The sequence below is a fragment of the Halichoerus grypus genome, chromosome 1 (genome assembly GCF_964656455.1).
Source record: "Halichoerus grypus chromosome 1, mHalGry1.hap1.1, whole genome shotgun sequence".
In the NCBI taxonomy this organism is placed as follows: Eukaryota; Metazoa; Chordata; class Mammalia; order Carnivora; family Phocidae; genus Halichoerus; species Halichoerus grypus.
Genome location: NC_135712.1, coordinates 148,267,674 through 148,292,575, shown reverse-complemented (window position 1 = coordinate 148,292,575; position 24,902 = coordinate 148,267,674). Strand labels below are relative to the sequence as shown.

At 49.0% G+C, this 24,902-nt stretch overlaps 1 protein-coding gene across 1 annotated transcript in view; it reads left to right on the top strand.

Annotated features, from left to right (window-relative positions):
• Nucleotides 1–20,308, top strand: part of SLC22A14 (solute carrier family 22 member 14) — a 28,335-nt gene extending 8,027 nt beyond the window's left edge. Inside the window, exons 2-11 of the mRNA XM_078073497.1 lie at nt 6,284–6,799; nt 7,523–7,626; nt 7,830–7,984; nt 9,035–9,203; nt 14,338–14,456; nt 14,710–14,809; nt 15,065–15,279; nt 16,866–16,974; nt 17,594–17,797; nt 19,341–20,308. Of these exons, the coding sequence (XP_077929623.1) occupies nt 6,284–6,799; nt 7,523–7,626; nt 7,830–7,984; nt 9,035–9,203; nt 14,338–14,456; nt 14,710–14,809; nt 15,065–15,279; nt 16,866–16,974; nt 17,594–17,797; nt 19,341–19,524 (1,875 nt within the window). The 3' untranslated portion in view covers nt 19,525–20,308. The remainder of the gene's footprint in view (nt 1–6,283; nt 6,800–7,522; nt 7,627–7,829; nt 7,985–9,034; nt 9,204–14,337; nt 14,457–14,709; nt 14,810–15,064; nt 15,280–16,865; nt 16,975–17,593; nt 17,798–19,340) is intronic.
• Nucleotides 20,309–24,902: the final 4,594 nt, after the last annotated feature.

Sequence of the window (24,902 nt, the reverse complement as noted above, 5' to 3'; positions counted from 1 at the left end):
TCCTCATTGAGCACAGAATCTGATGTGGGGCTCCATCCCAAGACTCTGAGATCATGATCTGAACCGAAATCAGGAGTCAGACACCTAACTGACTGAGCTACCCAGGCGCCCCTACTTTCATTTCTTTCATCATTGTAGAACTTGTAAGGCTTTCTATTTATTCTTGAGTTCATTGGATTCATTTTGTTTTAGGAATTTAATTCATCTAAGTTTCAAATTCATTGACATAAAGTTGATGTTAGCATTTAGTTAATATTTTTAATCTTCCTGTGTCTTTATATTCCTTTTTGCATATATAAAAGACTTAATTGTACTTTGTTTTTAAATGTTTTATTTAATTTCACCAGGGGTGTGTCTAACTTACTCATCTGCTTAAAGAACCAATTTTGGACTTTGTTGATTCTCTTATTATATTTTTGAATTCTATTTATTTCTGTCTTAATTTTATTATCTCCTTCCTTTACTTATTTGGGTTTATTCTATTGTTTTTCCCACTTTTTGTCATGGGCATCTTATTTATTTTCAGTCTTTCTATTTTCTATTATAAAGTCTTTCTATTTTCTATTATTATATTTTCAGTCTTTCAGATTTTCTATTATAAAGTAGTTAAAGCTATAGATTTCCCACAGAGCACCACCTTTTATATCACCCACAAGTTTTAGTATGTTATCACTCATTATGACTCATTTATAAATATATTAAAATTTCCATTATGATCTCTTTTTTGACTTCTGGGCTATTCACAAATTTTTTAAATCTTATATGTACATATTTATAAAACTTAAAAAAATATATGTATTCCATCTTCATGGATCAGAAGACCGAGTATTATTATTAAGATGTCAGTTCTTCCTAACCTGACCTATAGGTTCAATACAAATCTCAATAAAAAATAAAGCAAGCTAGAAGGGTGTGCCTCAGTGGCTCAGTCAGTTGAGTGTCCATCTCTTGATTTCGGCTCAGGTCATGATCTTGGGGTCATGAGATTGAGCTCCGTGTCTGGCTCTGTGCTTAGCAGAGAATCTGCTTGAGATTTTCTTCCTCTCCCTCTCCCTCTACCCCTACCCTTGCTTGCACTCGCCCTCCCCAAAATAAATAAATAAATCTTAAAAAAACAAACAAACAAAAAAACCCAGCAAGCTAGGGGCACCTGGCTGGCTCTGTCAGTGGAGCATGTGACTCTTGATCTTGGGGTTGTATGTTCAAGCCCCATGTTGGGTGCAGAGATTACTAAAAATAAAATCTTAAAAAAATATATAGACTCCTATTTTGTAGATATCAACAAGCTGATTCTAAAGTTCAAATGGAAAAGCAAAAGACCTAGGAGAATCAGCACAATAGTGAAGAAAAACAAAGTTGGAGGACTCACACTACCTGATTTAGAGACTTAACTATATAAAGCTACCATAATCAAAATGGCATGGTATTGGCAATAGAATAGACACATACAGCCATGGAACAGATAGAGCCCAGAAGTAGACCCACATACAGTCAACTGATCAAATATGCAAAGGCAATTCAATGGAGAAAGGATAGTCTTTTCTGTAATGATTGAATGTACTGTAATCATTGAATGTCCATAGGCAAAAAAAGTTAATCTAAACGTAGATTTTATACCCTTTACAAAAACGAATTCAAAGTGGATCATAGGCCTAAATGTAAAACACAAAACTATACATCTTTGAGAAGAAAATATAGGAGAAAATCTATGTGACCTTGGGTTTGTCAATGAATTTTTAGATACAACACTGAAAACAGAATCTATGAAAGAAAAAAAAAACTGTTAAGTTAGACTTTAACATCAAAAACTTCTGCTCTGCAAAAGGTGCTGTTAAGAGACTAAAAAGGCAAGCCACAGGCTGAAGAAAATATTTGCAAAACATATATCTAATAAAAAGACTTGTATCCAAAATATACAAAGAACTCAAAACTCAACAATAAGAAAACAAACATCCCAAATTAAAAGTGAGCAAAGAGATAATTCACCAGAGACAAATAAACATATGAAAAGATGCTCAACATTATTTGTCATTAGGGAATCACAGTTTAAAAGAATGAAAAAAATGAGCTAACACTACATATCCATTAAAAGGACTAAAATCCGGGACGCCTGGGTGGCTCAGTGGGTTAAGTGTCTGCCTTTGGCTCAGGTCATGATGCCATGGTCCTGGGATCATCAAGCTCTCTGCTCAGCAGGGAGCCTGCTTCTCCCTCCCGTTCTGCCTACTTCTGCTCTCTCTCTCTCTGTCAAATAAATAAATAAATAAATAAATAAATAAATAAATAAATCTTCAAAAATAAAAATAAAATAAAATAAAATAACTAAAACCCAATAAACTGACAACACCATTTGCTGATAAGGATGCAGACAAACAAACATTTTCACTCATTGCTGGTGGCAGTGGAAAATGGGAGAGCCACTTTGGAAGAAAGTTTGGCAGTTTCTTACAAAGCTAAACATAGTTTTACCATATGACCCAGCTCCCATGTTCCTAGGTATTTACTCAAATGATTTGAAAACTATGTTCACACAAAAACCTGCATGCAAATGTTCAGCAGCTTTATTCACAATTGCCAAACACTAGAAACAACCAAAATGTTCTTCAATAGGTGAATGAATAAACTGTGGCAAGTGAATACAGTAGAATATTATTCGGTGATTAAAAAAAGAGCTATCAAGCCATCAAAAATTATGGAAGGCCCTTAAAGTGCATATTGCTAAGTGAAAGGAGCCAGTCTGAAAAGCTATATACTGTACGATTCCAGCTATATAACATTCTGGAAAAGGTAAGATATACAGTAAAAAGGCCAGTGGTTGCCAGGGGTGCGAGAGGAAGGAGAAGGGTTTAATAGGTAGAACACAGAAAATTGTTTTAGGGCACTGAAATTCCTGTATGGTACTCTGTGATGTCCTAGTGGATACATGACCCTATGCATTTTTCAAAACCCATAGGATTTTAGAGAGCAAAGAGTGAACTTTAACATATACAAATTTTTAAAAAATCATTTAGGAGACCAAGGGATCCCGGGATGGAAGGCAGACTGACAAATAACTACAACTGTATTACAAATGTATGTGACATACACAAGAATTCTAAATTAAGCTATTAAGCCGTTTGTTAGAGACTTCTAATTTAATTGCGTGGTAGTCAAAAGACAATTTCTGACTCTTCTTTGAAATTTGCTGAGTCTTGGTTTCTTGCCTGGTACATGATAAAGTTTTATAAATGCTCTAAGTATAGGCATGAGAAAAATGTGTATTCTCTAGTGGTTAGATGCCGAATTTTACAAATGACCATTAGAAAAAGCTCATTAATTGTGTTATTCAAATAATCTTGATCTTTGCTAAGTTTTTGTATTTTTGACTCCTTGGAATAGATACACTGAAATTTCTCATTATAATATCAGAGCTGTCAATTTCTCTTGTTAGTTATACCCATTATTATTTTATATATTTGAAGACATTTGTCAGGTTCATATATAGTTAAAATTAACATTTGTGGTGTACTGAACTTTTATCTCTAGATAATGAATCTCTCTATTCCAAGTGATACTTTATCTTTTTGTCTGGTACTAATATGGCTAAATCAGCTTTCTTTTGATGACTGTTTGCCTAATAGAACTTTTTTTTAGAAGATTTTATTTATTTAATTGAGAGAGAGACAGAGAGAGCACAAGCAGGGAGAGGGGCAGAGGGAGAAGCAGACTCCCCGCTGAGCCGGGAGCCCGGTGCGGGACTAAATCCCAGGACCCTGAGATCATGACCTGAGCCGAAGGCAGACGCTTGACCCACTGAGCCACCCAGGCACCTTGTCTAATAGAACTTTTTCCATCCTCCTACCATCAGCCTTTCATGCTTCTGTTTTAAATGTGCCTTCTTACAGGGTGACCAAATTGTCATGCAAATCAAAACTCTTATGAGAGGGTAAGGGGACACCAAGGGACGTGAACTGGATGTGTTCTGGGAGAACTGGAAATTACTGGCCATCCTCTGTAAACTTTTAAAAGGCTTAATCCATGGGGCACCTGGGTGGCTCAGTCGGTTAGGTGTCCAACTCATGATTTCAGCTCAGGTTATGATCTCAGGGTCGTCAGATGGAGCCCCACGTCCAGCTCCACACTCAGTAGGGAATCTGCTTGAGATTCTCCCTCTCCCTCTGCCCCTCCCCCTGCTCTATAAATCAATCAATCATTAAAAGGCTCAATCCAACCATCTCTTTTAACTAGTGATAATCAATGTACCGTGTCTCATTTCTCTAATCTCAATTATTGTCATCTGCTTTTTCTGTTTCTTTTCATTTTTTTCTCTTTCCTTGACTTCTTTTGGATTGAGGGTTTCTATTTGTTTTTCCCTTCAGTCTACCTTTTCCCACTACTGTTCTCTAGGTATATCACTGGAATGGTTGTCCTTGAAATTTTATCATGCAAATGTACCTTTGAACTCTTGGTTTTTCTGTCCTACACCCTAAACAATAGAAAGGTTGTAGGATTGGCTCAGATTGTCCCCCTCCTGACATACATTATTGTTGCCCATCATTAATCTTTTTTTCCCCCCACAAATGGACAGGATTTTTATTATTTAATACAATCAATAGTTGGATTTGCTTACATGTTTACCATGTTTGATTGCTCATTGTTGGCATCTGAGGCTGTCCTCCTGAGATAGTTTTCCTCCTTCTTCTTTTTTTTTTTTTTAAGATTTTATTTATTTGACCGAGAGAGAGATAGCGAGAGCAGGAACACGAGCAGGGGGAGTGGGAGGGAGAAAGCAGGCTTCCTGCCGAGCAGGAAGCCCAATGCAGGGCTTGATCCCAGGACCCTGGGATCATGACCTGAGCCGAAGGCAGACCCTTAACAACTGAGCCACCCAGGCGCCCCCCTCCTCCTTATTCTTTAGAAACTCCATTAAATCAGGTCTCTTACAAGAATGCTCCCTCAAATTCTGACTAGCTATAACTGTCTTTATTTTACCCTAGTTCTTGACAGATAATTTTGCTAAGTCAACAATTCTAGATCAGCTATTATTTTCTTTTTTTCCAAAGATTTTCACTCTCTTCTGGTTTCCTTGTTGCTTATCAACTCTTGTTTCTTAACAGAAGACTGTGAACACCTCTCATTTGTCAGTGATCTGTCTTCTCTCTAGATGTTTTTGAAGACCTTTGTCACCGATGTTCTGCAGCTTTATTACAATGTGTATAGCCGTGGGTTTCTTTTTTATGGACCCTGCTTGGGATATGCTGCTTCCTGAGTCTACGGATTCCTGTTTTCCAAGTTTTTAGAAAATGCGTTGCTTTTATCTCTTTAAATCTTGCTTCTCCATTTCTCCCCCTGGGTCTCCAACTGGATGCACGGTAAACCTTGTATCTCCCGAGTCTCTTTGCCTTTCTTTCACATTTCGGCTGTGTGTTCCAATGCGCTAATTCTCTGTATCAAATCTGACTCAGTTTTTTTCCTATTAGTGTTTCCATTTCTTCTAGAACTTCAGTGTCTTCCCTCCAAAAACTTCTTTTTGCCCCTTCTTGTCATTAGTTCATCTTGTAATTACGACTTTCGGGTCTTTGAAAAGTTTGTATGATAGTGGTTCTAGAAACTCTGCATCTGACAGTTCCAACACCTGCAGTCAGGAGCTGTTGGTTCTTGTTTCTGTTTACTCAGAATGGATTGCCTTCTCACAACTTTCAGAATCTTTCATTTTGAACTCTTTGCTTGATCTGCTTAATATCCTTCTAGTCAGTATTGCTATCTCCTTCCCCGCCTCTCCTTTACCGGCCTTTCCAGTTAAGCTCTATGATGCTCTATGCCACTCTACCATTTTGGTGCCCCAGGCCTGGCTCCCGACTTCTGTGGTCACCTGGCTACTCCTGATCCAGATATTCGGCGGGGGGGGGGGGGGGGGGGGGGGGGGCGCGTTGTTTGTTTTTTTGAAGAATTTCCCCTGGAGATCTCTCCTACCTTTTGCAAGACTAGCAGCGCCTGCCTGTCTGTGTAACCAAAGTTTCAGTTGTGGGAAGCTGTGGGAGAGAAACCTCCTCGGAACTTATTCATGACACTGGAAGCATAGCATTTTCTAAAACATTTACAAAATCCTAATTGCCCTGAAAATCAGGGGTGGGTGGGCCCCGTGGGGAACAAATTGTTAAGTAAGAAACTTCAGAAGCGAAGGAGGGAACTACGAGAACATCGAGGCTGGAATCCAAACTTCCAGTTAGTGGCTCCCAGGCCAGTCTCTGATGTCTGAGAAGTGGTGTCAGCAGAGACTGAGCTGCATCCTTTCTTTGAACAGGTGGCAACAGAAAGCAACTGCAAGGTAAAGTGCAGATCCCACTATCCGTCCATGAACTTGAACCAGCTTGAGGCACCAGAACACACCCAGTCCCCGTCTCTGGAGATGCTGTTACGCAGGTTGAGGGCTACGGAAGCCCAGCAGAATGACAAGTTTGCCAACATCCTGGATGTGGTGGGGGAGTTTGGCACATTCCAGCAGAGGCTGGTGGCCCTCACCTTCATCCCCAACATCCTGTTGGCCTTCTTCATGTTTGCAGACATCTTCATGTTCACAGCCCAGAAGCCTTATTGCAATACCAGCTGGATACTGGCAGTGGACCCCAACCTGTCAGAGGCTCAGCAGTTGAACCTGACCCTGCCCCGAGAACCCAATGGCAGTTTCCAGACATGCCTCAGGTACTTGCCTGTGGCCTGGGATCTGGAATCTATTATCCAATTTGGCCTCAACTACACAGAGTCATGCCAAGATGGGTGGATCTATCCTGAGACCAAGAAGCGATCACTGGTCAATGAGGTGTGCCTTCTCCTGAGTTGTCTATAGCTACCCCACAGCCCCAGAGACGTGCCCTCACCCTCACTGAACAGGTGGGGAAACTGAGGCTCGGGGAGGGGAAGCAACTGGTCCAAGGTGACCTTGCAGAGGCAGAGCCACGGCAGAAATGTAGGATCCCAGTTGTCTAGGCCTGGCCTCACTTGTCTTAGCCAGGAAGCTAGAGCTGACTTGAATGTCAAGGCAAATGTCAGCGGGCAGGCTTTGCCATCTGTCTAGGGGATTGCTCCGTAGTTGTCGCTCTGCCCTCTGAACTCACACAAGATAGAGAACTGGGGAAAGCAGCAGCTTTGATCAGGTACCTCTTACAGGGTTTCTCAGCCAGCGCTGTAACCTGGGCCCTTCACTGCACAGACCTGCCCAATTTGAATCTCTAGGCTGGGGCCCAACATCTGTATTTGGGAAAGGGTCTTCAGTGATTCCAGACTTTGCTCAGTTACATTTTTACCTATTCCCCATTTTGGCCTGGGCCTCTGGTCCCCTCTCTCCAGGCCTCGCTCCCAGGGTCTGCCAGATGCAGGATGGGCACATGCACAGCTGCCTGCTCCTGTCCCAGGCCCCTTCTGCCTAAAGGTCCACCCTGGGTGGGGGGTGGTGGTAGTGGTGGAGGGGTGTAGGCTCAGTCCCTGGACCCAGAAGGCTGACCCTGGGTAGAGGCCTGTAGCCAATACTGCGTAAAACCCCCAGTTTGACTTGGTGTGTGGCAAGGACCGGGACACGGAAGGCGTGCAGACCATGTTCACGGCCGGCCTCCTAATAGGGTCCCTCATCTTTGGGTTCGTAAGTGACAAGTGAGTGTCCCGGAGTTCCCTCTGGTCCCTGGAAGCCCCTGCCTCCTCCTCGTGGGCATTCAGAGCTAGAGTCTCAAGCTGGGGGAGGCGAGGGTAGGGGCACTCTGGAGGCCTACGCACGGCTCAGGACCGGCCCCGGGTGTCGGGCCGGGCCAGCCACGGAGGTCCGCGCGCTTGGCGCAGCCTGCCTTGGACGCCCGCAGGCTGGGCCGCTACCCCACCATCCTGATGTCGCTGCTGGGGCTGGCTATCTTCGGCTTCGGGACAGCCTTCGTCAACAGCTTTCACCAGTACCTGTTCTTCCGCTTCGCCGTGTCCCAGGCCCTCGTGTGCTACGCCATCAGCAGCGTGTGTTTAGGTGAGGCCCAGCGGTCGGGAGAGGGGTGGGGGAGGCGGGAGGCGGGGCGCGGGCGGGGCCGGAGGCGCGCAGGGGGCGGGGCCTCGGGGGTGCACCGCGGGGGAGGGGCGAGCGTGGGGGCGGGGCTGGCGCGTACCTACGGGGAGCCCGCAGGACTAATAGGGTTGAGGCCCAGTCGAGGCTGGCAGTGGAGGGAGCTTCCCCACGGGTCGTCCTGGGGATGCTGGAGAGTCTGTGCTCAGACTGCCCTTCCACCCTCATCCTCCATCCTAGCCGCCTCGTACCCCGCACATTCCCCCGTCATACCTCTGGCGTCGCCCCCACATGGCTTATATTTACTGAGACCTTCAGAAGGCCCGGGCCAGCTGCTAAACCCTTTACATGTACTGTGTCATTTCATCGTGATGTACTCTTCTATTATCCCTTTAGCAGAGAAGGATACTTGAGCCTCAGGAAGTTAACCAACTTGCTCAGGGCCACACAACAGTTACATGGAGGAGTTGGGATTTCATCCCAGGCCTGTGGGACGTGAAAGCCCCAAGTGCCCATACACTCATTCCGCTTACAGCTGCCATGGCCTGGTGAGCTCAGGGTTCCCTGGCAAGAGACCTCTTCTCCTTGGAGCTTGTCCGAGGGAACTGGCTTCTTCACAGAGCCCTAGGCCTAGATGGCCAAAGCCCTGAAGCACTAAGAACAAAGATAAGGACACAGACTCCTTGCCCCACCACGTGTCAGGCCACCTGTGAGGAGTTGTGCGCCGAAATGGGCCATTTCTGCGAGAGAGACACGTGGTCAGGCAGGAGGCGTTGAGAGGGAGCAGTTAGGTTGAGAAGGGACTGGAGGCTCTATGTGCGATTGGAAGTTCAGGCAAGGGGCCTAGGGTGTGTCCTGGGGGCACAGAGGCACCCTGCTTGGCTTTGAAGTACTGTCGAAACTTCACCCAGGTTGAACTGTCCCAAGCAGGGCTGGGGCATCTCAGAAGGCTGGGTGCTGGGGTAGCCCCAGGGATCCCGAGCTGACCATGATTTTGTTCTCTTGGCCTCCGCACAGCCACTGAGTGGCTAATGGGCCAGCACCGGGCCCACGCCATCATCCTGGAACACTGCTTTTTCTCTGTGGGAATCCTGTTCCTGACCGGGCTTGCCTACAGCCTTCCCCACTGGCGGTTGCTGTTTCTGGTGGGTGGGGCACCTGTGTTCCCCCTCATCTCCTACATCTGGTGAGCAAACAGGACGTGCGCAGTGACAGGTCTGATGGGCTGGAAGTTGAGGGGTGGAGGGTCCTTGAAGGGGTGGAGTGGGTGGAAATTTCCCTTGGAGAAAATGCATGTGGATGAAATGAGAAAGAGCCCAGGGCAGAGCCTTTGGAACCCTAACATTAATCCCCATCAGAGGAGACGCTCAAAGAGATGTCAGAGAAGTAGTCAGAAAAATCAGAAGGCAAAGTGTTGAAAGGCAGGGTTGAAGGCAAGAAAGGTGTTGCTGGGGAAGAGTCCCCTGGCCTTGGGGACCTTGAGCTGGCTTCAGTGGAGTGGCAGGGGTTTGAGGAAGGAGAAGGGGCTGAAAAATGGAGCCTTCCAGGAGACGACTCTTGCCACAGTGCTGGGCTGAGGTGGGCAGGGGGAAAGTGATGACATGGTTGGCAGCCAAGACAGTCAGGGTATGTGGTCAGGTCAGGGTATGTGGTGTTCTGAATGGTGGGGAGTCAAAGACAGGAACCTGAGACCCCCAAGCTAGGAAGGGACATGTGTGATGGGAGAGGGAGGGAAGAGAAGGCAGATAGAGAGTGAGAGGAAAAGACAGAAATCACCTGGTTAAGGTGTAGAGAAAGGATCAGGTTTCACCTTGACATCATCATGTTTAATCTTTTCAACCCTGAAAGAAGGATGTGAGTCTCATGTCCTGGGGGCTGAAGGGGTGGGGGTGAGAGGAGAACTGAAGCTTCAGAGGATCAAAATAACTTGCCCAAGGCCATACAGCTACAAAGTGGCAGACCTGGGATTTGACTCAGCCTGTGTGGCTCTGAATTTTACCCACTGCACCATACACAACACGGATTGTAAGAGGTGGAGTTACCGGTTAAGAGGGAGGGCATGTAGGTGGCTTGGAGACCTTCCAAATTCCAAAGTTGGCGACCATCTTTGGCAGTCATTGACATTCCCAAGTGTGTACCGGGGCCAGCTGATGCCAGGTGGCATGACTCTGTCATGGCAGCTAGGAAATAGTGTTTCATGGCTTGACCTTAAAACATTTTTAAAAAGCAATAAACGCATGTGGTTAAAGACTAAGTAATACCAAAAGGTTTGTGGTGAAAAATAAGTCAACAATTTCAGCTCCCCTCAGCTCCCCCAGTTCCTTCCCCAGAAGCTGTCACACTGTGGACTCTTAGCTCTTTCTTCTGGTAAATGCCTACATAGTTCTACATTCTGTGAGTAGACGGCTCCTTGAATGGGGCACATTTTTCTTCAGACATGTCCTGTCAGCTGTTCCTTCACTGACACTTGACAATATCTTGGGCAGGTTCCATCTCTTCACAGTCAATTTGTTTTTCTTTTTTTTTTTCAAAGATTTTATTTATTGGGGCACCTGGGTGGCTCAGTCGGTTAAGCGTTTGCCTTCTGCTCAGGTCATGATCCCAGGGTCCTGGGATCAAGTTCCTCGTCGGGCTCCTAGCTCGGCAGGGAGCCTGCTTCTCCCTCTCCCTGCCCATCCCCCTGCTTATGCTCTCTCTCTCTCTCTCTGACAAAGAAATAAATAAAATCTTTAAAAAAAATAAAGTTTAAAAAAAAGATTTTACTTTAGGGCGCCTGGGTGGCTCAGATGGTTAAGCGTCTGCCTTCGGCTCAGGTCATGATCTCAGGGTCCTGGGATCGAGTCCCACATCGGGCTCCCTGCTCCTTGGGAGCCTGCTTCTCCCTCTGCCTCTCTCTCTCTGTGTCTCTCATGAATAAATAAATAAAATCTTTAAAAAAAAAAAAAATAAAATAAAAATAAAAAATAAAAAAAAGATTTTACTTTAGAAAGAGAGAGCAAGTGAGTGGGGGGAGGGGCAGAGGGGAGAGAGAGTCTCAAGCAGAGTCTGGGCTGAGCCCAATGTGGGGTTTGATCCCAGGACCCCAAGATCATGACCTGAACTGAAATCAAGAATCAGATGCTTAACCGACTGAGCCACTCAGGCGCCCCCTCTTTACAGTCATTCTTAATTGTAAGAAAAAAATCTCATTTTGGTCATTCAGACTCACTTTGAGGCATTAAAAAATCCAGTCTAGTTCAATTTAAAACTTGATCTTACATCTAGTTCACAGCTTCTCCCTGGGGGCTAACCAGCTCAGGCTAGTGTTCTGACCTTTGCCCTTCCTCCTTTGTCTATCTGCTCTGATCTTCCAGGTCCTAGGCAGGGGATAGAGCATCAGAGAAAAGAGACAAGTGCGCAACAGGGGCTGTTATCGGTGGTCAGTGTCCTCTGTAGGGCAGATATTCGGAGGCAGGTGCCTTCGGGGCCCATGTGTGGGTCTTCAGGGGTCCACTTGGTGTTTCCTAATGCTCCAGGCACTGTCTTTATGACCTCTCCACACTCTGTCTCTGGCAATGCACCCATAGCCTCTTTCTGCAGAGGTCTCCTTGCCCTAGCACATGGGGTGCTTCAAGATAGCAAGATCCACTTGGCCAAAAAGACTCTCACCATCCCCATTCCCCAGCCTGCCATTGTGCGTGTCTCCCACCAACTTCCTGTCTGATCATATCCAGGGGAAGGGGGGTCCCCCATCTCTGGGTTTGCATAGATCCTCCAACTTGAGGGCATGTGAATGAACTCTCCCTGTAAATGACTGCCTGCAGTACAAGGCAGCCCCCTCATTTCTGAATCAGTAAGCTCCAGGCAAAGAGTGGGAGGGCAGACTCCCTTTCTCAAAGGTGGTCTCCTTCACCAGGCTTGAATAAATGAAAACAACCTGGGGAAGGGAAGAGAGTCTCACTGTCACGAACTGGAAATTTCCGGCCTGACTTGGTGGCTGGGGGAGGTGGCTACTGGGCTGTTTTGTATTTTTATTATTATTATTTTAAAGATTTTATTTATTTATTTATTTATTTATTTATTTATTTATTTGCAAGAGAGCACAAGCAGGGGAACAGCAGAGGGAGAGGGAGAAGCAGGCTCCCTGCTGAAAAGAGAGCCTACCAACAGCCTGGGGCTCAATCCCAGGACCCTGGGATCATGACCTGAGCTGAAGGCAGATGCTTAACCGACTGAGCCACCCAGGCGCCCCTTATTATTATTTTTAGTGAATCCTGTCCTGAATGTGGTAACACCTCTCTTTAGAATGTGAGGTTATCAGTCATTGTTTAATGGCCTTGGGACATCAGCTGAAATTCTAAGACAAAAGTTTCCATGTCATGTTCGGTTACATTGCTCTTCCTCATTCTCTGATTTTATTATTTTCTCAATAGCATTTGAAACTTGTATTATGAAAATAAAATTGCAAAACATTCTCAAATGTTTTTGGGGATACAAGTTAGAATTTTCTTTTTTTCCCTCTTGCTCCCTACATTACCTGTGTCCTCTGGGGTAATTTTTTTTTTCCTGCTTGATTATTTTGGCCCCCTTTTCATTGAGAAGTTGTTTTTTTGTTTTTTTTTTTTTCAACATTTGGTGCTTTTTGGTCATCCCTTCATCGTTAAGAGTAACTTACTAAGATGCTAATGGGAAACTGTGAACAGAAGCTTATTGCCTGGCAATCTTGTAGGGCAATGCCTCTCAAATTTCTACGAGCAGCAGAATCAATCACATGGGGGCTGGTTAAAACATCAATGACTGGGCCCTGCCCCCAGAGGGTCTCAATCAGCAGGACTGGGGTGGGGCCCAAAAATTTGCATTTCTAACAAGCTCCCAGGAGATGCTGATGCTGCTGGTCCACTGACCACACTTTGAGAACCACTACCACTGGGTGACCAAATGGCAGGTGCCTTTTTTTTGAGGGATCCCAAAGTCAGGGCATTGCCTGGCTCAGGTTGCTTTGTTCCCCAGTGGACTGGGAGCGGGGACTCTTGTCATCATCACGGAGACTTCCACTCCATTCCCCTGTGTTTGTCCTCAGCCTGCCCTAGGCTCTGGGTGCAAACCTCAGAGGGAACTGGAGTCCCGTATCTGAGGACTGGGGTGTTCAGGGTCCCCTTGCTGCATGTTGGGACTTGCCTCGTGGCCACCGGCCTGGCTCCATCCACTTCCGGGCTATGTGTATGTTTGTTAAATCTTTCTTCCACCCATCCTCTCTCCCACTCTCTTTGTTGAGATCCTTTTTCTTTCCTCTAGTTTAGAGTGGGCACGTGCTCAATCTCCCATCTTTTTGAAGAAGTCCCAGGTGGGTGACTTTCTTTAGGAGAGTTCCCCAGCCTTACTGTGGAGAAGGATGGCAGGGGGACTGTCTGATGGCCCCTAGTGGAGGGCAGGAGCTGGGGCAGGCAGAGAGAATGAAATGGCCCCTAATGTCAAGGGCATGTGTTTACACGGCTGGCCATGGAGTTCAGGCAGGGGCCTGGATCCGGGGGGGGGGGGGGGGGGGGGGGAGGGGGTGGAGGGGAGGGGGGGACAAGAAGTCAGCAGGGGCTGATGGCATAGTTTGTAAAGAGTGCCTAATCAGGGCCCTGAGGTCCATACCAGCTCTGCCTCTGTGACCTTGGGCAAGCCCTTACCCCCTGAGGCTGGGAATAAAATGGGGATAATCATACTAGGTCCAGGGTTGGGCAGGGATTAAACTGGATGATTTATATGTAAGAGCACCAAGCACATTCCCAGACACCTCATAAGTGCTTTAAATGTTCACCTGTGTGGATGCTGGCTGCCTGGGAAGATCAGGAAGAACCGAGGGACCAGAGTTATTCCAAGGTCAAAGGCAGTGGGCAATGTGGCAGGGGAGAAGGTGGGACAGAGGGGACCTCTATTCACGTAGGCAGGGGCTAGGCCCTGGGGTCCCCCATATCCTCCAGGCTGTTAGGAGACAGAGAGGGAACAGGAGCAATGCCGACCATGAGAATGGGGCCCTAACAGAGGGGGTGGGCATTGGTGCCCTCAGCGTGTCTGGGCAGGTGGGGCCGAGCCCTGAGACAGAAGGGTAGAAAGCGCGTGCAGGGAGCAGAGGGGGGAGAAGCTACAGCTGGGGCAGAGGCAGCTAGGGCCTGGGGTGACCCTGAGCGGCAGTGGGGGCTGTGTGTGGCCTGGGGAAGGGCTGACCGCCAGCAAGGGGCAGAGGCACCTTGAGGTGGAGGGTCACTTTCAAGGCCTCCAACATCCACGTCACCTCACATTGGCGGTCTCTGGGGCATCTTAGAAGGATGGCTAAGAGCGGGTGGGCCATGCAGGATCGTGCCGGAGTCCCCGCGGTGGCTGCTGATGAAAGGGAAGCTAGAGGAGGCCAAGCAGGTGCTGTGCTATGCGGCCAGTGTGAACAAGAAGATCATTCCCTTAAGTCTGCTGGACAAGGTAAGAGGCCTCGGCCTGGAGCGGGGCCGGGGCAGGGGCTGTGGAGGAGTCTCTTCCTTCTTCGGGAGACCTCTGCCCAGAGGCTGGCCCCAGTCCACCGCTCGAGGAGAATGGTGACAGCAAAATCGAACCCTGCCTGCGGAAGGCCAGAGACCAAGCTGACACTTGGGGGGGGGGGGGTTTAGGTCCTGTGGGGGTGGGGAGCAAGCTGGGGTCTCGGTCTGGCCTCTGGCTGGTCCTGCTTGTCCTGTAACTGCAGCTGCCTGGGAAGAAGGTGACTAAGGCCTCTGTCCTGGACTTCTATAACAATAAGCACCTCCGCAAGGTGACCTTGGTGATGGGTTGTGTGTGGTGAGTACCGGGACTGGCCGGCAGGGACTGCAAGCAGAACCTGCCAGAAGCTCTGGTGAGGGAATGGGCAGGCTGCGGGGGGGCAAGGCCAGAGGATGCTGGCTTGGCTACAGGTCCAGAGCTCTGTGCTTCTTTCTGTCCCCCATCCCCACCCCGCTCTGCTCGCCTCTGCCTCTGCCTTTATTCCTGCCCTTTCTGCTGTAGCTCCGCCCCCCTCCCCCCTCTCTCAGTGTCTCTCTCCTGGCTTCATTTCAGGTTTACTGTGGGTTACAGCTATTTCACGCTGAGCCTCAAGCTGAAGAATTTGGGCGTGGACCTCCACTTCACACAAGTGATTCCTGGCATCATGGAGGTGCCCGCCCGGCTCTGCTGCATCTTTCTCCTTGAGCAGATGGGGAGGAAGTGGAGCCTGATTGCGACTCTCTTCCAAGGCTCCCTTATGTGCTTGCTTGTCCTTATCTTCCCCTCAGGTACAGCTCACCCTCCCCTCGGTGCCACTCCGTCCCCCCAGCCTTCCTGCTTCCTTAGACTCCTTCCTCCTGCCCTGTTTGGCCAACAAGACACCCTGGGAGTCAGCTGGGGCACCCATGGCCCTCCTGCCCTCCTGAGCTGGTGCCGGTCACTGGAGCGCTGCCCTCCTCAAGGGAGAGTCCCGAGACTGGGCGCTGGAAGCTCTCAGAAACCTGGAAGAGGAGGGGGTGCTGTCCCGAGGAATCCTCCTTGTGTGTGGGGAGTGGGTGGCCTTCTTCCAGCCCGCGTCAGATCTGATGGTTAACAGATGCCCGCAGATAGTCCTTCAACTAGTACCCCAGGCCCTGCCTCTCATCAATAGCCTCTGACTGGGAAATGCCTGTTATCTGGACCTTCACCAGGAAAAAATAACCTGCCCCCTGAAAATTGAGTGTAACAGGGGGCTAAGCTCTCAGAAACATTCTTACAGGGAGGCCTCTCCTTCCCAGGAGGGCACAGTACCCTTCAGCTCAGAACTAGACAAGCAAACTGGGGGTGGGGGGGTGAAGGCGCAGCAATATTTTCAAAATTGCAAAGATCCCTGGGACGATGAATATGCCCCAGGTCACAGGGCTAGAGAGTGGCCGGCTGAGGATGTGGACATTAAGATGTCAGTGCTCTCTCCGTCAGAACCGCTAACCACGAGAGCCCCCTCGGCTGCTGGGGCCAGGGAAGGGAAGCCGGGTCCGGGGTCTGCCTCCAGGGGAGCCCTCCTGTTCTCTGGGGGCTAGAATTATGCGTGTCTTGCCTGGGACCCTTCCTCTCCCAGATGCTGGCCGTGTGGACCAGCTAAAACAAAATGGGGCAACAAACACATTCTTAAATTGCTGTTGCTTGGTAGCTTTTGTAAAAAGTGGGCCTATACAGAGTCAAACAGAAATGTTTAAAACTCTCAAATGTGTGAGAGAAACTAGGAGTAGAATCCCCAACAGATAAAGCTAGATCTCCAGTTTCATCCCAGAGCCAAGAGAAGCTGGGGCCAGAGTGGGGAGTGGGGCAGCGGCGGGGCCCGGCAGAGGCTCATGGAGGAAGAGCTGCAAGCGGCCAGCTCCCCTGGGCAGTGAGCACCAAGCCGGAGGAATGGGCTTTCCTGGATCTTTTCTTCCTCCTCTTCCTCCCTCAATGCGCAAGTCTGGCTGCCCAGCGTTGGGGATCCTGGCTCTAGGGACCGAACACTTCCGGGCCCCCGTGCACAGTTCCCTGCTTCCTCCACCTTGCGGAGGATGGGAGGGAAGGTGGGAGGGCCCTGAGCAGCCCAGGGGTAGGGGAAGCTGCCTCAGGTGAGGATGTGGAAGACAAGAATGAGGCTGGAGGCAGAGGTGTGGGGGCTGAGAGGCCAAGGGGTGAGCAACTCTCCCACTGCAGTTATATTAACTTCTGGCCTGGCTGGGCCTGAGTCTGCTGACCAGCTGACCAGGTCCGGGGATGAGGGGGGTGGGGTGGGGGGGGACTACTCAGATGCCTTCCAGGAGGGATGTAAGGAGAGCAGATGGGTGGCCCCCCGTCCCCCACCCCAGACTCAGGTGGCCACGTTGTCTGGCCACAGAGCTGAAATCCATGATAATTGTGATGGCCGTGCTTGGAGAGTTCAGCCTGGCGGCCTCAGTCTCCATGTTCTTCATCTACACCGCGGAGCTCCTGCCCACTGTCCTCAGGTAGGCAGCCTGGCGGGCAGGGCCGTGGGGGCTTGGCCAAGGGCGCGGGACCCAGGCGCTCCGGGCAGTGAGAGTGGCTGAGCACCTGGTGACAGGCACGCGCTGAGTGGTTTCCCTGGATCACCCCATTACCCCCCCAAACTTCGTCGTTAGCGCTATCTCAGACAACAGAGTCAGGTGGAGGCCCGACCGCAGATGGCAGAACCAGGCAGTCTGAGCACGGTCTCGGCCTTGCACTGCGCGGGTCTGAATGTGTCTGGGCTGCTCTGAGGCTCCGGCTGTAGCTCCGTGGAGGGGGGGGCGGGGGGAGGGGGGGGAAGCCCGTGGTCAGGGTGGCGGCTCCCCCTCCCCGCCCAGCTCCACTGCCCTGTCTTCTCGTGCGCACCCACCCGCGCCCTGGCTTTCGCTTCTCCTGCTCCTGATCCGTGGAGCAGGCCCCCAAGAAATAACCGCCCGCCCTGGATCAGGGGGGAGCCAAATGCTCCGCGGGCGCTTGGTGAGTCGGGACAGGCTGGAGACTGGAGCATGTGAGGTTTGGGGAGCTGCTGCTTCTACCCCAGCTCCACCCAGCCTCTGGGCCCAGGAGGCCTCCTAGATGAGCTCTCACCTCCCCTTCCAGGGCGACAGGTCTGGGGCTGGTGTCTCTGGCCTGCGCAGGTGGAGCCATCTCATCCCTGGCGGTCAGCCACCAGAAACTCACCCTCCTACCCATATGTCTCTGCTGCGTCTCAGCCACCCTGGCCTTGTTCCTCTGCTCCCTGCTACCGGAAACGCAAGATCAGGCTCTCCCTGATAACCTGGAGCACTGGTTCCTGCAGACAAGGTAGGTGGGCGAGGCCCCTGGCCCTGGCCCCTGAGAGTGTGTCGGACACCGTCCACCCTGCCTGCTGGCCAGAGGGGCCTGTGACACCAGGGCCGCTCTGTGTCTACAGCAGTCTCCCCAGCTCTCCTGGATGTCACCACCTACCTCCTCCCTGCAGCCTGGCCTCTGCCAGCTTCCGTCCTTTTGGCTCTCCTGACCAGCCTGGGCCAGGCCTTCTCCTTTCCTCCCCCTCTGGCTGCTTCTCTGGCCTGGGTGCTGCCCCTGGAGATGGCCTGGGCTCTCTCCCTCCCAGGGCACAGGGCCTGGCTGGGGACCAGCTCTCCGAGTACCTCTCCTGTCCTATCCGAACTCTCAGCTTCTCAAAGAGGACCCGGTCTTGATTCATGACTCTGACCTCAAGGCTCCAGCAGCCCAGAGCCCCGTTTGGGCACTTCTGGCCTCATGATTGGCAGAACCATGCCTTCTGGGGTTTGTGCCAACGTGGCCCCTCGCTCTCTCCCTGGACCTGAGGGGACCCGAGCACCAGTGAGAGGCAGAGCCTACCTGATGTCCTCCAGTGCCCTGTGCTCATAGCACAGGGTGGCTGCCTCTGGCCATCCTCTGCCCTCCTCCCCACCATCCTTCTCCTCTTTGCCTCCCTCCTCAAACTCTACTGATACCATCTGTGCTAGGCATTGTACCCGGGCTGGGCTGGCAGGTCTCCAGTCTTAAGGGATATTTTATGGGGAGAGAGATGCGCCAACAGTTTTCCCCTAATGGGCTCTGAGGGAGGGATGCACGGGACCTATAGAAGGCCCTGGAGGGAGGAACTTTAGTTTAGGGAGTTGGGGCAGGCTTCATAGAGGAAGTGACATTGGGGGAGGGCTTTGAAGGATGAAGAGGCGTTAGCCCCGTCTAGGGAGGGGGAATGCAATGCAGCAGAATCGCTAAGAACACAGACTCTGGAGCCGGAGGGCCTGCACTTCTGTCTCTGCTACCGCTTCCTAACATGTGCCCAGGGGAGTTACCTAATGCCTCAGAGACTCAGTGGCTTCATTTGCAAAAGGGAATGATAACAGAGTAATAAAAATAGCTAACATTTACTGAACCTTTACCGTGTGTCAAGTCCTGCTCCATACATGCCTTTTCATACATTGTCCTCACAACAGTCACGTGCAAGATAGGTCCTGTCACTACCCCCCATTTTACAGATGAAGAAACTGAGGCATAGAGAAGCAGAGACATGTAGCCTAGCCTTTCTCTCTCGTGGGGCTTTGGGCAGGATTAAGCCCACATAACGCGCGTGGCGCAGAGTTCTGGCATGTGGCAAGTGTTCAGTAAATGCTAGAGATGGACCCCCAAAGATGCAGGAGCGTGAAGGGTCTGGGTGCTGTTGGGAGACGGCACACAGCCGGTCCTGGAGGTGAGGGTCCCTCACGGGTACGTGACAAAGCCCACCTCTCAGGAATGCAGAGCCAGGCTTGGCTACAGCGGCTTCGGAGGTACTGCTTTTCTTAGCTCCTGAAGATGCAGCTCATGACTTGTTCTCCAATGGCTTCCTCAGGAACATGGCTGAGGACCCGTTCGCCAAGGAGGTAGTGTCTGGTGATGGGACTGCGGAAGTGATGAAGAACACCATTCTCAGTTCCACGATGCTGAAATCGGACCTGGACATTCTCTCCAGTGCGTCTTGGCAGAACGCATCTTTGCACGGCAGGGGAAAGGAAACAGACCCACAGAATGACTGAGCCCCAGGCCCCCAGATGATCTCGGTGGGAGCTGAGTGGCTGGGTGTGGGGCTGTGCACTCCAGGCCACGAATTCCACGCCCAATCCAGCTTGGGGGCAGGTCAGTCCTGCTCGAAGGCCAGCCCTCGAGATCCAAAAATGGCCCCTCCTGGGCGAGCTAGGGTGTGATTCATTCTAATAAAGGTGCCATGTTGGACTTGAGATGGCGAGGTCAAAATTCGCTGTGTGTGGAGAGCCCAAAGACCCAGGCCCGGAGGAGGATGGGTCGAACAGTCTCCCTAGAGTCCTTTCTGTCCTTAGCTAAACTTGGGGACAGCGAGGGGCTCTCTGTATTGGGGCAGGGGGATGGCTGTGTCTGTGAGGGCTGGGAGTGAGCAAGGGCAGGACTGTGCCCACACCACCCACATCCTCTAGCCCAGGCGTCTGCTAGTGTGGGTGGGCTTCCAGCTCATGTGCAAGCTGACATAGACTTCAGCCCCGCCATATGCACCTGTCAAGGGTGGAATGTAAAGGAGTAATGGCGACTTTTCCCACTTGTACATTGCACAGAGCTTTCTCACTCAGTTTTCCCTTTGACACTCACAAATAAGCATGGCCTTGGGGATTACCCATCTCAGCCTCATCTTTTGGGTTCCTTCCCTGATGGCTCCAGCCTGGCTCACCTCTGACCTCCACCACCCTGAGGATAAGCCCCTACATCTGGCTCACAGTCCCCACTACCCTGTTGTGGGGGCTTCCCCAAACAGGGTCCAGGGCTCCTCAACGATTAGTCAGACCCAGAAACCTTTAGGTCAGGCCCTGGGCCCCACATCCTCTCTCCAGGGGAGTGCAGGGCCCTGAGGGCAGAGCCTGGTCCTTCTCCTCTTTCTCTGCTCAGTTTCTTGGAAGATCATCAGCTTGCAGGGAGGAGCTAACTCCCTGGAGCTTTGGAGAAAAGGACAGAAAAGAGTGCCCACCCTCATGGAGCAAGGGCAGCACGGGCTGTTCTCGTGGGCAGGGTTGGAGGGCAGCACACAGCGGTGGCTCCTAGCACCTGGTCCGAGCACACTGCTCTGGGGGAGTGTTCCCAAGCTTTGGCACAGCAAGAAGCTGGTGCCCACGCCTTCTCCTGCCCAGAATCATTTTCCCTGTCCCTAGGTTTCTTACCGAATTTCCCACGATTGCCTCCCAAGTGGGGTTTGAAGTTCCCAGAAAAAGGGGTCTCATAAGTTATCTGCTTATGGGACGACAGGATTTTAAAGGCCTCCCCTGCTCTTTCGGAGGGGGGCGTTTGAGACTTGGGGCTGGTATCCATGGGGCCATGTCTCCCACTGAGGCCAGCACCCGAGCCCCCTTCTGAGCTGCTTCAACCCTGCTGTCGGCTTGCGGGCACTCTGTACATTTCGAGCAGCATCCCTGTGGGGTTGGGTTAGAGGTGACAGCGTAAGAGGCTGGGTCCCATGTGTAGGTCGCTGCCTGGGCAGTGGGAGAAATGGCCGAGCCGCTGAGAGATGCAGAAATGACTTTGCTGGGAGGATTCAGCCAGTGCTTCAGAGAACAGGAGGAGGAGCTGGGTCGGGACAGAAGGGACAGGCAGTGCTGGTGTGATGGAGCTGGTGGCCTCAGGTGTGGCAGTGGGCAAGACCCAGCGCACTCCTAAGTGACTTAGGTCTCCTGTGGGTGGCCAGGATTTGTCCGTCAGTTCCAGATAAACCTATCTCGTTCATTATAGCCATCTCAAGGACTCATGTGACTCAGAGTTTGACATTATGTATTTTAACCGACTAGACCCACACTGTCTCACCCAACAGCCACTAGCCAGACATGGCTGTGGATGGCTTGGAATGTGGGATAGTCACAATTAAGATAATGCCGTGAGTGTAAAAAACGATTTGGAAAATTTAGTACAAAAGGAAACACAGAATATCTCATCAGTATTTTTATATTGGTCATGTGTAAAAATGATAAGATTTTGGATATATGGAGTGGATAAAATATTAAAATTAATTGCACCTTTTTGTATTTAATTTTTTATTGTTATGTTAATCACCACACATTACATCATTAGTTTTTGATGTAGTGTTCCATGATTCATTGTTTGTGCATAACACCCAGTGCCCCATGCAGAACGTGCCCTCTTTAATACCCATCATCAGGCTAACCCATCCTCCCACCCTCCTCCCCTCTAGAACCCTCAGTTTGTTTTTCAGAGTCCATTGTCTCTCATGGTTCTCCCCCTCCGATTTCCCCCCCTTCATTCTTCCCCTCCTGCTATCTTCTTCTTTTTTTTTTTTCTTAACATATATTGCATTATTTGTTTCAGAGGTACAGATCTGTGATTCAACAGTCTTGCACAATTCACAGCGCTCACCATAGCACATAGCCTCCCCAGTGTCTATCACCCAGCCACCCCATCCCTCCCACCCCACCCCCCACTCCAGCAACCCCCAGTTTGTTTCCTGAGATTAAGAATTCCTCATATCAGTGAGGTCATATGATACATGTCTTTCTCTGATTGACTTATTTCGCTCAGCATAACACCCTCCAGTTCTATACACGTCGTTGCAAATGGCAAGATCTCATTCCTTTTGATGGCTGCATAATATTCCATTGTATATATATACCACATCTTCTTTATCCATTCATCTGTCGATGGACATCTTGGCTCTTTCCACATTTTGGCTATTGTGGACATTGCTGCTATAAACATCGGGGTGCACGTACCCCTTCGGATCCCTACATTTGTATCTTTGGGGTAAATACCCAGTAGTAATTGCACCTTTTTTTAAAAAAACTTTTTAATTGCAGAAAATTTAAAACTACACATAACTTGCATTTGCGGCTCCACGTTATATTTCTATTAGACAGCACTAAACTAGAACCTTCTTTTTATTGGTCTCCCACATCATTCTTGTCACATGGGTTTCTTAATGAAATATTGAAAATTAAATGCCAAAATTGCAGGAAGCTGCACACTGCATGATCCTACGAATCTGGTGTCTTTATGATATAATTGATCTGTAGCAAACACATCAGCCAGGGTCTCCCTGTGTGACCCACAAACCTGTGATGCCTGTCACTCATGGGGCTCTTGGTACCCCAGTCATGATCACTGGCTTATGTGGAACTCTGTTGCCTGCATCTCATAGGGCTTTCTAGGGAAGATGTATCTCACCCAAGATAAATTTGTAAGTAAAAATTACTGAGCACAGGAGGAAACAAGCTGGCATGAAACAGAAGCAATAAACCGGAGGATTTACCATCAGTGTGCCATCCAGCGGGGGGTAGGGCTCTCTGAAAATGCTTGACATTTGCTGAAATTGTTCAAAGAGACGAAGCAACCTAACTCCTAAGACACTCACTTGGAAAATGACTCCATAAAGCCTTGAAATGAATGATGTAGCAATTGAAGTTGGAAAACACAACAGAGAAGTGAAATTAGAATAGATACAACTGAAGAAAGAGTGAATTGTTGAATATTCTTTGTGGGTTGTTTCCCTTCTTGTTAAATAGCATCCCTCATCTCTACTGATACTTTTTGCCATCAATTCTAGTTTGCCTGAAATTGCATTTACTCCAATCTTAAAAGCTTCATTGAATAACATGCAGAGAAGTGCATAAATCAGTTAATGTTCCATTTTATGAGTTATCACAAGGCACTTGGTATCCATCACCCACATGGCGGAGAAGATTAAGAACCTCAGGGTTCCCTCCTGATTCTCCCATTCACCACCTTCTCTTCGTCCAAGGAAACTACTCAGCTTCTGACAACACAGGTTACTTCTGCAGGGTTTTGAACGGTAGAAGGAGCCGCAGTTCAAATTCTCGTGTCTGGCTTCTTTCAACCCTGAGATTCCTCTGATGTGGTGTAAGAACTTCGTTTTTATGCTGTAGAGAATTCCAGTATTACGAACTGACCACAATGTATTCATCCACTCTAGTCGTGACAAACATTTTGGTTGTTTCCAAAAGGGAGAAATGTGCTGTGATGAATAATGCTTCTGCTATGGTCTGTTTGTGTCCCCCCAGAATAATATGTTGGAAACTTAATGCCCAAGTGATGGTATTAGGAGATAGGGCCTTTGGGAGGTGATTGGGTTGTGAGAACGGAGCACAAATGAATGAGATTCATGCCCTTCTAAAAGAGGTCCCTGAGGGCTAGCTTGTCCCTTCCACCATGTGGGGGCACGTGAGAAGATTGTCCTCTGCAACCTGGAGAGGGCCCCTCCCCAGATACTGAATCTGCTGGTGCCATGATCTCGGACATCCCAGCCCCTGGCACTGTGAGAAATAAATTTCTGTTTTTCATAAGCCACCTGGTCTATGGCATGTTGTTATAGTGGTCCAAACAGACTAGGACAGCTTCTATGGACTTTCTTGTAACTATGTCCTGGAGCACAGAAACACATTTCTCTAGGCTCTACTTGGGAGTGAGATTGCTGGGTTGTAGGGTATACATCACTTCAACTCTGGCCTGTCAAGCCATTCATCATCCAAAGTAGTTGCTTCAATTTATACTTTTTAAAGGCAAGGTAGAAGACGTCCTCTGTGTCACCTCTTTGATAATACTTGACATTTTCAGACTTGAAATTTTACCCAATCTTGTGGCTGTGTAATGATATCTCTTTGATTTAAGCTTACATTTCTCTCATTCCTAAGGAGGTTGAGTGCCTCTTGATAAATGTATTGGTCACTTGGATTCCCTGTTTTGTGAAATACCTAGTCAAGTCTTTTGCCCATTTTTGTATTAGGCTGTCTGTTAATCGTATAGATTTGCAGGAGGACTTTATTTGTTCTTGATGAGTCTGTTGTCAGTTATATGTGTTGCAAATATCTTCTCCCACTTTGGTTTTCCATTTCACTCAAAAAATTTTTATAGTTCCTTTTTTTAAAAATACGGGTGCCTAATTTTTCCAGGATCTCTTGTTGAAAAGATTTCCCCCACTGCCCTCAGTGCCATCATAAATCAAGTGACCATAAATGTGAGTTTGAGCCTGGGTTCTCTGTTTCATTGGCCTGTTTGTCATTCTTGTGTCAATACCATCTTTTCTTGGGTGCTGTGGTGTATGAAAGTCTTGATATTCAGGACATCCCACATTGTTTTTCCTTAAGAGGGTCTAGGCTTTTCTCTGCCCTCTGCACTTCCATATAGACCCTAGAGTCAGCTCATTAAGTTGCACAACAAAAATGAAAAACACCTGTTGGGGTTTGGGACTGGGATTGGGGTTGTCTATAGAACAATTTACAATATTGAGTCTTCCAATCCAAGAACATCCTAGATCATCCATTTATTTAGGTCTTCTTTAAAGCTCTTCAGCAAAGTTTTATAGTTTTATGGTTTTCTTTATTGGGCCCTGTATGCTTTTTATTTTTCCTTGGGTACTTGATTTTTTTAAGCT